General features: G+C 36.0%; 4 protein-coding genes across 5 annotated transcripts; 3 read left to right on the top strand and 1 right to left on the bottom strand.

Moving 5' to 3' along the window:
• Positions 1-5,098: 5,098 nt before the first annotated feature.
• LOC111807393 (ethylene-responsive transcription factor ERF113-like) lies at positions 5,099-5,830 on the top strand. The gene has a single exon (XM_023693105.1). It carries the CDS (start codon positions 5,133-5,135, stop codon positions 5,679-5,681), a length of 549 nt encoding a protein of 182 aa, XP_023548873.1. The 5' UTR covers positions 5,099-5,132; the 3' UTR covers positions 5,682-5,830.
• A 4,366-nt stretch (positions 5,831-10,196) lies between these two features.
• On the bottom strand, positions 10,197-11,159 carry LOC111807288 (uncharacterized protein At4g14100-like). Of its 2 annotated transcripts, none has more exons than XM_023692949.1 (3): positions 10,712-11,159; positions 10,541-10,654; positions 10,197-10,458 (listed from the first exon to the last, which is right to left on the bottom strand). In XM_023692949.1, exons 1-3 carry the CDS (start codon positions 11,052-11,054, stop codon positions 10,247-10,249), a joined length of 669 nt encoding a protein of 222 aa, XP_023548717.1. In that variant the 5' UTR covers positions 11,055-11,159; the 3' UTR covers positions 10,197-10,246. The 2 variants fall into 2 exon arrangements, with proteins under 2 accessions (XP_023548717.1, XP_023548718.1); XM_023692950.1 differs by having other exon boundaries at positions 10,541-10,697; positions 10,755-11,159.
• Positions 11,159-12,270, top strand: LOC111807289 (40S ribosomal protein S27-2). The gene is made up of 4 exons (XM_023692951.1): positions 11,159-11,449; positions 11,547-11,648; positions 11,755-11,783; positions 11,905-12,270. Exons 1-4 carry the CDS (start codon positions 11,447-11,449, stop codon positions 12,029-12,031), a joined length of 261 nt encoding a protein of 86 aa, XP_023548719.1. The 5' UTR covers positions 11,159-11,446; the 3' UTR covers positions 12,032-12,270.
• A 1,290-nt stretch (positions 12,271-13,560) lies between these two features.
• LOC111806968 (eukaryotic peptide chain release factor subunit 1-3) lies at positions 13,561-15,907 on the top strand. The gene is made up of 3 exons (XM_023692523.1): positions 13,561-13,839; positions 14,063-15,467; positions 15,558-15,907. Exon 2 carries the CDS (start codon positions 14,081-14,083, stop codon positions 15,389-15,391), a length of 1,311 nt encoding a protein of 436 aa, XP_023548291.1. The 5' UTR covers positions 13,561-13,839; positions 14,063-14,080; the 3' UTR covers positions 15,392-15,467; positions 15,558-15,907.
• The last annotated feature ends 688 nt before the right edge of the window (positions 15,908-16,595 follow it).

Here is a 16,595-nt window from a genome sequence, read left to right as displayed (position 1 = left end):
CTTTGGTTGAGGCTAAACAAAAGGGTACGGCCAAGGCCAACTCTAAGGAGGTCGGCCATATGGGTTTGTTACCATTTTCTTAGCCCAAAAATGGTCAGGATTCAGACCTGGTTCATTGGGCCACCAGCCCCTAAGACTATTAATTTGAAATGGACCTAAATAAGGTGATTTTTCTTTAAAGTAAAATAACATTTATAATATACATTGGTTTGGCAAAACTTTCCAACAAAGGATAAGTCATAGCCGTACCTTTCCCACAGCCCACGACTCAAGTTCGATATTGAACGCTAATAGATTGGTCCTTTTCACATTTTAAGATTGGTGTTAGCCATTGGTAATCTTTTTGACGTTGATGGATATTCTTGAGCCAATTTTTAACCAAATCATCAATGAATTTGGTTATAAATCCAAACCATATGAATGGGGGAAAAAAAAAATTACTCGTTTTTTGTTTCTGTTATCAGTTCTATTCTTGTAATTTTATACCTTTAAATAAATGACAATTTATATTAAAAACTTAAGATTATGTTTAAATTATGCTTGAATTTATTTGTTTAGATCTAATTTCATTAAATTAAAAGTTAATTGAGTTAATACAAAAAAAAAAAAAAAAAAAAAAAAAAAAAAAAAAAAAAAAAAAAANCATTGATGACATGTTTAGATTTAGATGGGCGGTTTACAAAGTCAATGACAAATGAGAATACAATAACAATCTCTTCCAAACTTAGACTAATACCTAATCCAATCATTTATTCTCCAATCCTCACATTCATATTATTCATTTTTCCCATACTTTTTTTACGTCACATAATCAATTTAAACCATATATTAAACTCTTTGTTCCGACCAGACTATTTAAGATATGCTTTCTTTTCTTTACAAACATGTATTCTCACAACAAATTGAATAAGATAGGTGTGATTTCTCTTTCTCAAACGGTGTATCTGGTCATGATATTTATATTTTTTTTGGTACTAAAAAAAAGTAGGTATAATTTTCTTGTAAATTTAGGTTAATATATTATTATGTGCTAGATATCTCTTAACATTTCGCCCGTAAAATATTAAACTAGTGTCGAATCGACCTAAAGAGATTATCCCAAATCGTCCTCACAACAATAACAAAACGTTATGTATACCCACGACGGTTACGATAGGACGTTGCACATACTTGATCAGTATGTGCCACTCTGTAACGCTTGCAAATGAGTACGCCAAGAGAGAGACGTAGGTGAGAGGCAAGACCAAAATTGAGAGAGACAATGGTGCCTCCCCCATGCAGCTTTAGCACCACATCCGCAACAAGGCAGCAGCAGTAGGATGGTGAAGTTGGTCGGAAGTGAAAGGTACCAGAATTGTCTATTTGGTACTCGACCCATGCGTGTGGGAGAAAATGAGATACAAGACAATAGATTCAGCACCTAATAGTCCTGACATTTCCTTCCATCTCCTTCAACAACATACTATCTCCACAGACCAACATGAATCGTGCCTATCTTTTCGGTAGATCAATCATAGGAACTCTATACTTCGTGCTTTGCTTTGAGCAATTATAAGATTAGGTGAGCGAGGACAAAACATGTTGGAAGGACTAGTGTTGGTCGATAAGGATAGTCTTTATTCTTAAGAAGCGATGAGTAGGTAATGTGACTATATGACACGGAAATGACAAGGTCATTAGGTGCCGAATCCAAGCGTTTAAATTACTAAAATTGCAAATACTTGAAAGATTAAGTTAGAATTATAAAAAATAATAATAATAATAATAAAAATAAAGTCATGAAATAGGGATATGATAATGAACTCAAACTATATACAATAAATTCATATCCACAACTGCTTGCTTGATTATTTTCTCTATTAAAAAATTAAAAAAAATAAAAAATAAAATAAAACACATTGGCTTTCTTCCCAAGAAAATTTGACTTACTTTCCCTTTGACTTTTTGACTGAATTTTTCGAAAATTTAAAATAATATTATAATAATTTATTTTTACTCACAAACCATTATTACCTATTTTTATCAATGTCTTTTCACAATCATAATTTTCAACATTAATATCATAACACAAAAATTTCCAACAATTTCGATTTAATATTAGATTATAATAAATAATAATAATAATAAATTATGAAATTTTATTATTTCCTTACCATTATATTTTGTTATTTTATAGACGGGATGTGTCAAAATATTATTTTCTTCCATACATAATATATATATAGGATGGCCTACCAATTTTGACTTGGACATTTCAAAAATCAATATAATATTTTAATTACAAGTTTCAAAATATTCATGAATCAATTTTAATTATTAAATAAAAATTGCAATAGTTGTCTACATATCATTTTATGGACGGATATTATTACACCTATAATTGGTCGTTACACATTTCATATAATAATAATAATAATAATGAGTGGATTGTATAAATTGAGCTGTGTTACTTGTGAGTTATCATTTAAGTTGTAATATTATCCTCGACCTTTTATAAAAATTTCAAAACTATTGGAGAGACGAAAAACTTTCACATGAAAATCAAAATGAAGATTCTTCTTGAATAATTTGGAGAGATCAAACTCTCTACAATATATATATATAATTTAGACTGAGTCGAGAAACATACCATCATCTTCTATCAATAAATGTGATAGGAAGGAAGGTTCTTCACTTCTCTCGATGTATATATATATATGGAAAATAAATGGTGGATTTAAAAATTAAGTCAAACTAAAATGCAAAATAAATGATTTTTTGAATTACATCCTAAACAAGTCAGATTTTGGTTGGAGGTTCATTATTAGAATAAGATTTTCAATTAATTCACAAGCACTACTATATTATTTTAATTAATTTTAACGTGGCCTTTTAATAATTGGTTTTTTTAGATCTATTTCTCTAAAATATTTAAATTTAACCAGCTCACAATATATAATTTTTTTTAATTAATTTAACAAAAAAAATATATAATATTAATTTTTTTTTCTTTTCTTTATCGTACTACTAATTAGTTAATGGAATTAAGAAAATGCAATAATGGGTGAGACTCGAATATGTATAATTATGTCCTCAAAATAAATAATTTTAGTTTGTTGTAAAAAATCAATAAATAAATCGTTATATTTCAAAGGAGAGGCCTTCCTCTCCTTTGAACAAAAAACATTTATCACATTATTTCAATTTCTAACCATTTATTTAGACCAGAAGTTTAATTGAAAAAAAAAATTGAGGGAAATAATACAATTTATATAAATAATTAATTTAAAGGGAGCCAATTTCAAGACGTGGGGTCCACTCGCAGCGCATATATCTCAAATATAAAAAAAAATTAGTATTCGAAGAAAAGAAAATAAAAGCTTTGAGTTCCCAAATTCCATTTATTCCTTTCATTTTCAATTATAAACCAAATATTTCAATACTATTTTCAATCTAATATATATATTTATTTTTTTAATATAAATTCTATTAATAAAAAATAAATCACATTTTAAACAAATATATAACATAATTTCTAAAAAGACCAAGAATATAGTTGGTCTAGAGTCTCGTTTAGTTAACAAAGAGAAATTTCTCCTCCTTGTTGTGTCTCTACTTTCCTTCTAAACCTAGATTCTCGGCCCAGTGGAAGGGGTGTATTTAATATATTTGTTTTAGTATTATTTTTGGGTTGAAAAATTAATATTAGAGGAGAAATGATGAGAGAAAAAACTTTACCTTTATTGGTGGCCCCTTGTCGGTAGAATGAATGGTAATATGAGACTATGAAGTATATATATGTATAAATAAATAAAAAATGAAAAATGAAAAAAAAAAGCAAAAAAACAAGGAAATGCTCGGTGTCTATATATGCGTTTGATGTTCCACTTGCTTCCCTCTTCCTGGGTTCCTCTGGTGGTGCCATTGTGTGAAAATAAAAAGGAAACAAAATATATGTAACAAAGAGAGCAGTAGAAGTAGAAGTAGAAGTAAAAGAAAGAAAGAAAGAAAGAAAGGTGGATCGGCGGCATGGAAAGCGGGCACTTCCATGGGACGCGGCGGCGGAGGAGAAAGAAACAGATCAACCCTTCCCTCTCTCCGCTACTCTCTCCGCTCCTCTCCCAAATCAAGGTACTTTTTGTTCTTGGTTTCTCATGTGTTTGTTCTTTGTGTTCATCAAATCCTGTTCATTTCCGGTGTGTTCCCATGATTCAATATTAATTCCGTAACTCTCCATCTAACCTAATTGTTATTCTCTTTACGTTTTTGACCATCCACCAAACCCTTTTTTTTTTATTTTTTTTTATTATTATTATATCCATACGCCTTGTTTCATTGTCAAATCTTGAAAATGATGCCTTATTTGGGCATTACCCATGCTTGTTTTATGTTTTTTTATATACTCTCTACTAAACCATTAGAATTCAACATTTTTTTGACGGGTAAAAGTGTGCAATAAAGGTAGGGATTGGTGCATGTTATGCTACACAATTTGGTCACTCACCACTCACCCACTTTTGTTTTTATTATTATGTTCTTTTGTGGTGCATGGGAAGGTTTATGAACTCAAGAACATGGGGGCGCTCTAGGGACACACATCCTTCATCTCATGTGTCTTCATGCTTCTTTTACTTCTTTATTCTATTAAAATACCACAAACATCGACCCTTCCATTTAGTATCATGTTCCAGATGACCACGTTTCTCTAAATTTCTCATATTAATCTTCAATAGATTTACTTTTGATTTCACCCATATATAACATTCCTCCCTCAAAACTCAAAATTTTTTAAAACCCTTATAATCTCTCTTCAATTGATGTGAGGTCTAACAATCCATCCTCGTCAACACTCCTCACCCAAGAATTTTAATTTCTGATAAGCTCAATATAGCATATGGATATAGATTAAAAAATCTATATGTTTGTCGGTCAAGATACAAATTTGAAGTATTTCTATTGTTGGTGTAACGGTTTAAAATTGAGATTCGTAATGTAACGGTTATTGAATAATTTTGTACATACAATGTATTTGTATATAATATATATATATATATATATATATATATATATATATATATATAGAGCGGGGTAGGTCTTGCACATGCAGGCATTTGAATAATATTGGAATGGAGAGATATTGATTATAAATTGATATGATAATACGTGGGAATGTGATGGCAGAAACAGAGAGGAAGATACATTATAGAGGCGTGAGACAAAGACCATGGGGGAAATGGGCGGCGGAGATTCGTGACCCGAAGAAAGCGGCTAGAGTTTGGCTTGGCACTTTCGACACGGCCGAGGCTGCAGCCATTGCGTATGATAACGCCGCTTTGAGGTTTAAAGGGACCAAGGCCAAGCTTAATTTTCCTGAACGAGTTCAAGCCAACCCTGCTGAGTTTGGCTTCCTTCCCTCCACTGGCGGTGCCGCTGCAGCTCCGGCAACCGTAGCATCCTTGTCGTCGTCATCATCATCATCTTCTATTTCTCTTCTCCCGCCGTTGCCGCAGGAAGAAGCCTTCCCCGGCCTTCACCAATACGCCCAACTCCTCTCCAGCACCGACGCCGACTTCCCTTATTATTCTTCCACGCTTCTCAACCAACAACCCCATTACCCTTTCTCTTCCTCACCCAGCCACCCACTCCCACAAGACCACGATCACTACGGCAAAGATTTTGGCGCCGGTGGCTCAACCAATTAGACCCTTTTTTATGTGCTTTTGTAGTATCACATTTTATATGCTTTGCTTTCATGATTCCTATAAACCATATAATTCTCAGTTAAATCCTCTTTCATTCCCCCTTGAACCAATTCTATTTCTGCATACCTCAAATAAAATGATACTTACCTCAAATAAAATGTAAATTAAATGTGACAAAATGTGATGTGAAAGGCTACTCCAACCACTCTTGGAAATGACCAAGTGGGTTTAATAAGGTAGGTAGGTGGGTAGGTATTATAGGAGGAGGCTCAAAGTTGATGAGGTTAATATCTGTTGCTCCAATTGGGGAAGGAACTCAAGTTTTCATATTTTGTAAGCATAGAATAGGAGAGGATGGGATGTGTTTATATTAGGGTAATTTAATTATGGAAGTTTAGGTACTTTAGGAGCATGCCAGAGTTGGTGTGGTTAAAATAATATAGAAGCTATCAAAAAGTGATGGTTTGGTATTAATCTAATGAATTGCATTAAATAAAGGCTTGCCGACCTTAAAGATGGGCCTACCACACGAATCTAATCTAATTTCTTTTTGTTACTATGAACAGTTTGTTGGTTACATTCATGAACCCAAAATTCTTAATCAACTCTCCTGCATCTCTCTCTCATGTTTTATTGCTTCAAAAAGCTTTATGCTTCTTTTATCCTCCTTCACTCACTTCATCCATTCTCGATCAAGAGATTACAAGTTTGAAATCTCTGTATCAGTAGAAACGATAGCTAATAGGACATATTATTACTAATTCATCATGAGATTAGAGGCTTGAAACCTAGCTTTGGTTGATGATGGTTGGGAGAGGAGTCCCATGTTGGCTAACTAAGAGGTTGATCATGAATTTATAAGTAAGGAATACATCTGGATTGATATGAGATACTTTGGAGAAACAAAAAGTAAAGTCATTTATGCTTAAAGTGGACAATATTATACTATTGTAGAGGTCCGTGACTCTTAACATAGTATTGGAGTCATGCTCTTAACTTAGCTATGTCAATAGAATCCTCAAATGTCGAACAAATAAGTTGTGAGCCTCAAAAGTGTAGTCAAGAGTGACTAAGTATCAAACAGGGGATATAATTTGTTCGAGGGCACTAGAGAATGAGTCAAGCCTCCATTAAGGGGAGGACTCCATAAACCTCAAGAAAGGCTCTGACTTTATAAATAAAGAGTATATCTCTATTGATATGAGACATTTTAGAGAAACAAAAAAACAAAGTTACGAGAGTTTATGTTCAAAGTGATGGAAGTCCATGATTTGTAATCGCTATGACACACAATCTCGAGATTAGAGGTTCGAAAGCTAGCTACGACATACAGGTTAAGTGGGCCTTGTCCACTTGTTTGAAGTGGGGCAGGTGAAATCGTTGAAAGCCCAAAAATGGGCAATCTTTTGGATTTCCGTCGGCGGAGAAGGATGGAGTGGAACTCAAATAAAGAATGGTGTGGGGGGGGGGGGAAAACGACAAGAGAAAGGAAGGTTGTTTTGTACGTCCACGTAAGCGGCGTGGAAGGTGACGTGGAAATGGGGTTTGGGGGGTTGCAGACCCATTATTGGGGTGGGGGGGACCATTTTTCTTTGTAGTTGATGTTGATTAATTGGACACGTACGGCTCTGCTGCTTTCGGCTTTCTCTCCACGTCAACTTTTGCGGCTTTACTTTGTTTAACTTTCCGTTGGTTCCTTCCCTTTTTTATATTTTCTTTCCTTTTTTCTTATTCTCTTCAAACAACAAACCATATTCTTTTTATTTATTTATTTTTTAATATTATTCCTCCACATTTTATCCGTGCCTTTGCATCCACCAATTTACTTTATTTCAATTTTCAATTTAATTCTAATTTTGTCCATACACCTTTTTTGCTTAAGAATATATTGTTTTAACTAATTAAGTTATAATTTTGAGTTAAGATTATAAATTAAAAAAATTAATATCTAATTTCTTGATGTCGCTACAATTTGAGAAACTTATGGGCTGGGCTGGGCTGGGCTTCCAGTGATTTTCGGCCCATATTACAATGTAATGAAATCCGTTCCGGCCCACGGTCTGATTATTTATTTATTCCCAAAAGAAGAAAATATTGACCGGTACGGCGGAGTTGGAAACAAGCGGGAGATTTTGTGGCGGAGGCAGTCTGAAATGGCGCGTGGATGTTTATGTGCCTCCATTCTTTCTCCCTCGAAGCTTCCTTCTTTTAGTTTTTCGGCTGATACTAAAACTAAGTTGCTGCTTCGTTCCCCAGCTTCTTTTCCTCCGCCATCTAAGTTATTAGCTCTCAATTGCATGGTCGCTGGCCAAACCTCGCCCACTCCCACCGTCTAGCAGGGAGTTTATGGCCCTTGGACCGTTGATTCTTCCGACGTTCGAGAGGTTCAGCCTGCTTTCTCTTTCTCTTCTTTACTTATCCTTTAATTCTTTCTAATATTTGTCTCATACGATTTGGATTTGCGTTTTCTTTGTAAGTTGTAACTGATTATTTGTATTAACTCCATTATTCATGTGTATTATTGTATTAACTCCATTTGATTAAAGACTCTCATGTCGATCGAATGAATCATCCTTTCCACGGATTACCCTGGGAAAAAGAAATAGCCTGAATGGTAGAGGAATTTGTGTTTAGATAACTCCTTCCATGAGATTATGTAGGAATACTGTGCAAAAAGGTAATGTAGCCGCTTCTTCTAGCATCTTATCAAAATAAATCTCTTTCTTCTTCTTACAGGTCTCTTATTACCCTTCCTAACCCTTTGATTTTGGGTCTTTAGTCATAAACTCAACATGAAAACCAGTAATGAGTAATTCAACCTTTATATTACTTATTAGTTAAGTGATTTTAGGTTCATAGTTTCTCGATTGCATATGTATATGTGTTTCTCACAATTTATTTCACTCGAATTTCAAGATGATAAAACGAGAAATTCAAATTTCCTGTTTTTCACTACACTTAATGTTGGTGTGTTGTCTGGTTCTGGAATTTTCATGCAGCATACTATTGTAGCCTACCTAATGTTGTGTCATCTAAGCCTCCTTACCGACAAGATCATGGTGCCTGGCTCAATAATTATAAATGATTTGATCATAGTGCTTAAATGTGATAGCTGTCTTCATTTACTTGCTAGTAATTTAGGATTTGACGTGTACTCAATTTTCATTGGTGAAGACAGTCTCATGCGTTTGAACCTGCGTAGAGAGTCTATGACAAGATGAAGATGTTCTTATATATTTCAGTGTTAATTTGCTTACTGTGGCAGGTAATTTCATATAGAGCGGGCTTAGTGACAGCTGCTACCTCTTTCGTGATAACTCTTCATTGAGTGACGCACTTAAAAGCAAAATATTGGTATGTTGTATGCCTATGGTGAAGGAGGACGTTGAGAATTGTTGGGAGAGGAGTCCCAGATTGACTAATCGAAGGGTCATCATGGGTTCATAAGTAAGAATACTATCTTCGTTGGTATGAGACATTTTGGGGAAAGAAAAAGCAAAACTATGAAGCTTATGCTCAAAGTGGACAATATCATACTTATGGAGGATCGTAGTTCCTAATAGAGGATTGGGCTTATCTCGAGTTTTGATTCACATATATTTGACTGCAATTAAGCGCACTCTTCAAGCTCTATGGGTGCTTGATGTTGCTGGATCTTTGTTAACTTGCACAAATCTTGCACAACCAGCTGGGGACAGCATAGTGCAGTATGTTGTTGATAATCCATCGGCAGTCTGGTTTATTGGTCCTCTCTTTGCAGCACCGACTGGACTTGTCTTCAAAGAAGGTATTGGGTATTTTTAATATCTTCCAGGACTTTTAACTTACTATTTATGCCTTTAATGTTGTATTGATATGGCAAGCAAATTATAAGAAGGAAGAAAATATTGAAGATTAGTATGGTCGTATATTGATGAAGTCTCATATATCCCTATTGTAGTCTTGATGAAGCAGGCAAATAATAAGAAGAAAGAAGATACTGATGGCCGAGTCTACAATGCAGTTGAAGAGGACGAAGAGAAGGCCTTGATTCCAAAGCTTGAGCAGCAAGAGCTTAGTAAGAATGGTGATTAGAACATTTGGATGACAACCATCAGGAAGAACAGTGTCAAGGAGTCTTACTGTACAGGACGGTATGTCTGTACTGTCTTAATGCAGCCTGTATTATAATGATTAGTTTATACAGAACGCACTTAATTAGTTTTCTTTCAAACCTGTTTCCAGAATAAATGCCACTCTGATAAGCAAATGGCTCAATTGAGACATGCAATCGTATTTAGGAGAAAACAAAACTATACTCGAAACTCTACAAGCAATCCTATTAGTAAATTTCTCCCCTTTGTCATCTCATCTAAACCATTCAAATCTAGTAATCTGCCTAATCGAATTGGGAGAAGGATCACAGTCTCTCTCCCTCCATAGATGTTAAGTTCGTGATGAGATGTTTTGGTATTAGAATGGTTAAGTCGGAACACAAATGAGGAGAGAAACCCTTTGTTTGAACAAACATCAAGATATAGATCATAAACTTCGGTGCTAATTTATTCAATTGTTGTCCAACAAGTCTAGGGTGACGGGAGTAGGCAGGAAACAACAAGGTTCCAGATAGCAGGAAATAGGGAGCCCCTTAGAACTCCATCCATTACAGGCAAATTCTGGTGGAGAACCCCATTGTTAGCACCACCTCCCTTGCCGTCAAAGCAGTAGACAGGGGCTTGCCATTTCTCATCCTCCAGCACAGCACCCACTTCAAATGTCATCACATGAGCCTGTCTTCCTGCACAATTGGGGAAGGGAAAGTGAAAACCCTAATGTATAGCAGCAGATTAAGAATCGGGCAGACAGAGACAGAGGGTTACCAGTATAAAAGACCCAATGAACAGGCCTTTTGGTCTCAACATCCTCGTAATACCAGATGAAATCGACCTTCTCCCAGACATTGCAAAGGAAGCCATTGACATGGCGTTGACCAACATAATTGGCTCCATCCAGCCAATTGGGTCGGAGAATACCCACCTCGAACTGAAACNGATAATTGGCTCCATCGAGCCAATTGGGTCGGAGAATACCCACCTCGAGCTGAGCCGAAGAGCAAGTCTTGGAGGAGTCCAAAGTGTAGAAGAAGGAAGTGCCGTTGTTCCACTCGAGGTCGTAGAGGACGTTGCCGAGCTGGTGCTGGATGATGTTGAAATTACGACCATTGGGCCAGTCGTACCAGAGGTCGATTATCTGAAGAATTCCGCTGTAATTCATGAACAGAATTGAGTGGAATTGGAGAGGCCATGGGGTCGGAATAGGATCCTCCGAAACGGAACGCCGCACACTCACAGCCAGCAATGAAAGGACAAGGAAGAAGGTCGCCTTGGAAACCATGGCTTCTGGGGTCTCTCTCCTCTCTATGGCCAGTGGCCCAGTAATGGATGGAGGAGAAGATGGAATTTAACTGAAAAAAGAAAAAGTTGCAGAAAACAAACCTTATTTTCTGGATATCGATTTTCAAGTGGGAAAAATTTTAATTATTAAATATATGAATGGACGGTTATACCCTCTCCGAGTGCGTAGCCCTAGGCATTTCAAAAGTTAAAGGCTGAGATTTGTTTCTAAACAAATCCAACGGTGTTCACAGTTTCCAGCCGCTCCTTTATATTCATCCCAGACGGCGCTCTTCTCCTGTTTCCTTGCATTCATCCTACCGCCCTGTGTCTCTCGCGAACTCCCGTTGGGATTTTAGGGTTCGCGATCCAGACGGTTGCTTCTTGATCATCATGGTAAACTCCAAATTTCCCTGCTACATGTGGATTATGCCTCTTCATCTCTTCCGAATTCGGATCCTATAATTTTCACTTTCTTTCACGCTATTGACAGGTTCTTCAAAACGACATCGATTTGCTCAATCCTCCGGCTGAACTCGAGAAGAGAAAACACAAGCTCAAGCGTCTCGTACAGTCGCCCAACTCATTCTTCATGGTATGTCGATTCGTGTTCCTCCTTTTGACTTTTTTATTTTTTATTTTTTAATCTAATCGTTACTTTGATAATGGTGATCGAGCTGTTCTGTTGATTCTGAATGCAGGACGTGAAGTGTCAGGGTTGCTTTAACATGTAAGTATTCATCTTTTTCATGTATTATGGTTACATGTACTTTGTGTTTTCCCTAAAGGGTTGGATATTTAGGTTGTTTATTAAGTGAGTGATGACATAGAACTCTTTGAATGGAAAACAGAACGACTGTATTCAGTCATTCACAAACAGTCGTGGTATGTGGGAATTGCCAGACGGTCTTGTGCCAGCCAACTGGAGGGCGCGCTAGGCTAACAGAAGGGTGCTCCTTTAGAAGAAAGGGTGACTAAGTCCTTGTCTCAGAATTGGCTTGCAGTAGGATCAGGATGGGTGGGTTTGAATTTTGATATTGCAATTGAGCACATTTTGTCTTTGTCTCGGGTTTTCTTCGTTATGGATGTTGATTATTCAATTTTGTTTGAGAAGAAGAGCATTTAGGCACCGTTGTTGCAGTACATTGATCTTAATGTTGTCCATGAAACTAAGTTTTGTTTGAAGGAATTCACATCAAGTGTTTTTGCGAGCTCCCCAATTCCTTTTAATTGATCGGTCTGTTTAGATTTGCTTGCCTTTATGCCATGAGTTATAAATTTGTATCGTATTTTTAGCTGCATTTAATCTTTTGAAGTATTGACTTGTTCTTTCTCGAATAGTTTGTCATTTGTAAACCATTAGAATTATTTGTTCTTGTCTCAATGTCCTGGAGAGTATAGTGGTTGCCTATTTGCTCTGCTTTTAACCCCTTTTTTCAAGTGCGCTCATCACGTAGGTGTAGTGGTTGTCTATTTGTATGATATTTGCATTGTCATACAATTTTTTTTGCCTGTGATGGGCTTATCCTTCTGGTTTTCGGCTCTGGTTTTCCTTCATGCGTTGCTCTTTGGATATGGCGAATGGATGTAGAAAAAGTTGGTCCATTTGTTTTCTGTGGCTGACATGGGCTTGGATGTGTTATCAAGAGTAACTAGATATGTAGTTATATATTATCAGAACAGAGCAACAAATTGTTTTAAAGCAGGATTTCAGCAATGCAAATCGTTTTGTCTTAATGGTTTTCTAGCCAATGCATCAAGGGCGTCCCATATTTAGCCTGATATTCTGTTTCTGAATTCATGGTTTTTGTTGATTCAAAGATTTTGTGTATTCAATTTGGTTGGTTTGGATTGAGTTAGATTTAAATAAATGGAAATTTTACGTGTTAGGGTTTTAAAGTACCTTGATTGTTAATGTTTATGATATATATATATGTATATATATATATTATAGTTTTTTTATTATTTTAAATATTTGATCTTCAAAATCTCTTAATTTATTCTTTTGGTTTGAAAATAAATAAATAGTTCTTTTAAATGTTTATTTTATTATAAATAAAATTTTAAATTGGTGATCCGATTAGATTGTGCTAAATTTATTATTTAAGAAAGAGAAAATTTCATTTGGGTTAAATTTTAAATCAATTGACTTTTAATACATTTATTTTTTAAAGTCTTTTAACTAATTATTTAATATTTAATAATAATTTGGTGGTTTTATTTGTAGGTTAATATTATTTCTCAAATATGAAAAATCTAGAACTATATAATATACCCTCTTAAGTTCTTTTATATATTGTTAATTGCGAATAAAATTTTTAAAAATTAAAATTAAATGAAGAGGCTTTATAATTTCAATCAATTTTTTTATAAAAAAAAATTAAGCTATGGTAAATTGCAATTAAAATATTATAAAAAAATAAAAATAAAAATAAAAACAGCAAACCAGCCCAGCCCAACAACTTCCACCCTGTCTTTTGAAGAAACCCTAAATCTCCCTAATTCATTCTTCCATTTCTCAATCTCCCATTTCTCAATCTTAGATCTCTCTCTCATCTCTCCCGAGCAGAGTCTACGGACCCCGTTCCCCGATTGCTTCCCCAACTCACCAGCTCTCGTTTTCAATCCTTCTCAGATCTCTTCCGGTGGTCCGAGATCTCTCTGTCTCCCAACTCCAGCGGCATCTCTTACGAGCATAATCCCCCGTATTAGCGGCCGGCAGCAGCTCTCTCCCACGAACCCACATCGCGGCGGCTTCTTTCCCTCTCGAGCACCCATCCCCGCCGGTAACTCTCTTTCAAAAGCACCTAAGTTTTATCATAAATTCTTGTGTTGTTGGAAATCATATGAAAACTTCCACCAGACCTGCTCGAAAAACATTTTGTTGTTCTGTTGTTTCTCTTTTAAATTTAATTCAATAACCTTTCCCTGCTTAACCACTCATGGAAACGATGGCTTTTCTTGATTCAATGCATTCCCTCATGTATTTTTCTTTTCCCTTTTCCACAGTATTCTCATTTTATTACGATGGCTGATGGTCATGAAACTGATAAGAACATTGAAATATGGAAAATTAAGAAGTTGATTAAAGCACTTGAAGCTGCAAGAGGCAATGGGACTAGCATGATCTCTCTCATCATGCCTCCGCGCGATCAAATATCTCGTGTTACTAAGATGCTTGGTGATGAATTTGGAACTGCTTCGAACATTAAGAGTAGGGTAAATCGCCAATCTGTTTTGGGCGCCATCACGTCTGCTCAGCAGAGACTCAAGTTGTATAACAAGGTTCCTCCAAATGGGCTTGTGCTATATACTGGAACAATCGTGACTGAAGATGGAAAAGAAAAGAAAGTTACAATTGATTTTGAGCCTTTCAGACCTATAAATGCTTCTCTCTATCTCTGCGACAACAAGTTCCATACGGAAGCCCTGAATGAACTTCTAGAATCTGATGACAAGTTTGGCTTCATTGTCATGGATGGTAATGGAACACTTTTTGGGACATTGAGTGGTAACACACGTGAAGTCCTTCACAAATTTAGCGTCGACCTTCCTAAGAAACATGGAAGAGGAGGTCAGTCAGCACTTAGGTTTGCCCGTCTTCGGATGGAGAAACGGCACAACTATGTCAGGAAAACAGCAGAGCTTGCAACCCAGTTCTATATTAATCCGGCCACTAGTCAACCCAATGTTGCAGGATTGATACTGGCTGGATCAGCCGACTTCAAAACAGAGCTCAGCCAGTCCGACATGTTTGATCCTCGTCTTCAGGCTAAAATACTTAATGTGGTTGATGTCTCTTATGGAGGGGAAAATGGATTTAATCAGGCTATTGAATTGTCGTCCGAGATCTTGTCTAATGTAAAATTTATACAGGAGAAGCGTTTGATTGGAAAATACTTTGAAGAGATTAGCCAGGACACGGGGAAATATGTTTTTGGTGTTGACGACACACTGAAAGCTCTGGAGATGGGTGCTGTTGAGATACTCATTGTTTGGGAAAATTTGGATATCAATAGGTACGTATTAAAGAATGTTTCCACTGGTGAGGTTATTATAAAGCACTTGAATAAGGAACAGGAAGCCAATCAGAGCAACTTCCGTGACCCCATCACCGCTGCTGAATTGGAGGTTCAAGAAAAAATGGCCTTGCTGGAATGGTTTGCAAACGAGTACAAGAAGTTTGGTTGTACCCTGGAATTCGTTACGAACAAATCACAGGAAGGATCACAATTCTGCAGAGGTTTTGGTGGTATTGGAGGAATTCTTCGTTACCAGCTTGACATAAGATCGTTTGATGAACTATCCGATGGGGAAGAGTATGGTGATTCTGAATAGCAATCAATCAATCACTCCTCGTTGCTGGTGCAGATGGGGGATAAAGAGCTTGCACCAGCGCCCAGGGTTCTCGGAGGTTAGTTTTGGATTGAACTTTGTGAAGGCTTTATATAATGAACTTTGTCTTATGGTTACATGCTCAATAATCTACCTTTTGTACTCGTAGGGGTTATGTCCTTTTGATCGTGATTTGGCGCCTATCTGATAGATCTTCAAGGATGCGTGCTCCCATCTATAGCCACAGTGCTCTGCCCTTGTTCTCGTGGAATGGTTGCTTCCTACAGCAGATACTCAGTTACAAAAATATTTCAAGTATTACAATAATATTCAATGCCGTATGACCTTAAATTTTTGAGTTTGTGTCGTTTTGACTATTTATCGTTGCTGATAAACCATGTCAGTTGGATTTGAATTCATATGCATGTTACAGTGTTTTAAGGTTGTTTTGCTGGGTATGGTTTTTGGATATCTAAAAACATTGTGTTTGGAATTAATAGGAAACGGCATCAGGAACTAGGCTACTTTTTTAAAGATGCATTTAAAGCGTTATTATACTTAGCCCAAGTGTGTTAGGTATTCCTTTAGGAAGTGCTATTGGAAAAGTTTGTTTTAGTTTGACGCATGGATGTGGTTTTGAACCTTTGCCCATGTCGGGTGATAATTTGTTTTGATGAAGTGCTTTTACCAAAGTTATTTACTTTTGGAAGTGCTTATAAATAACAGTCCAAGTGTGACAGTTTGGTGTGACTTTAGAAGTGCATATGGGTGATTTGGAGTACCCTCGTAAAAGTGTATTTAAAATGTTTTAAAGAGTATTTATATCTTATGGAAGTGTTTCAAATTTGCACACCTTTTTTTTAAATCTTTTTTAAATCTTCTCAAAAGGTTTCGAGAAGGACAGCATTGATGAATGAATGGCAATGGAAGAAAACTTCGTTAGCTTATGAAACAGCAATCTACTTGCATTACAAAAACAAGAACTAACTTCGAGATAAAATCTCGAATGGCTGTAAATTCATCCTTTGATTGTTCTTTTAAATCTTTGGATATCATCTTTTTGTCTCTACTATTAGACATTGTCTTCTCATCTATATCTTTTGAGGTATTATCTTTGAAAAGATTCAAATTTGCAGGCAACTGAGCGTCGAGAATTTTTTTTTTTTTTTTTTTTTTAAGAAAAGGAAGCACAACTGTTCTAATCTCG

This window comes from Cucurbita pepo, chromosome LG12 (assembly GCF_002806865.2).
Source record: "Cucurbita pepo subsp. pepo cultivar mu-cu-16 chromosome LG12, ASM280686v2, whole genome shotgun sequence".
Classification (NCBI taxonomy): domain Eukaryota; kingdom Viridiplantae; phylum Streptophyta; class Magnoliopsida; order Cucurbitales; family Cucurbitaceae; genus Cucurbita; species Cucurbita pepo.
Note: the sequence above shows the minus strand (reverse complement) of the source record. Positions and strands in the feature narration are given on the sequence as shown.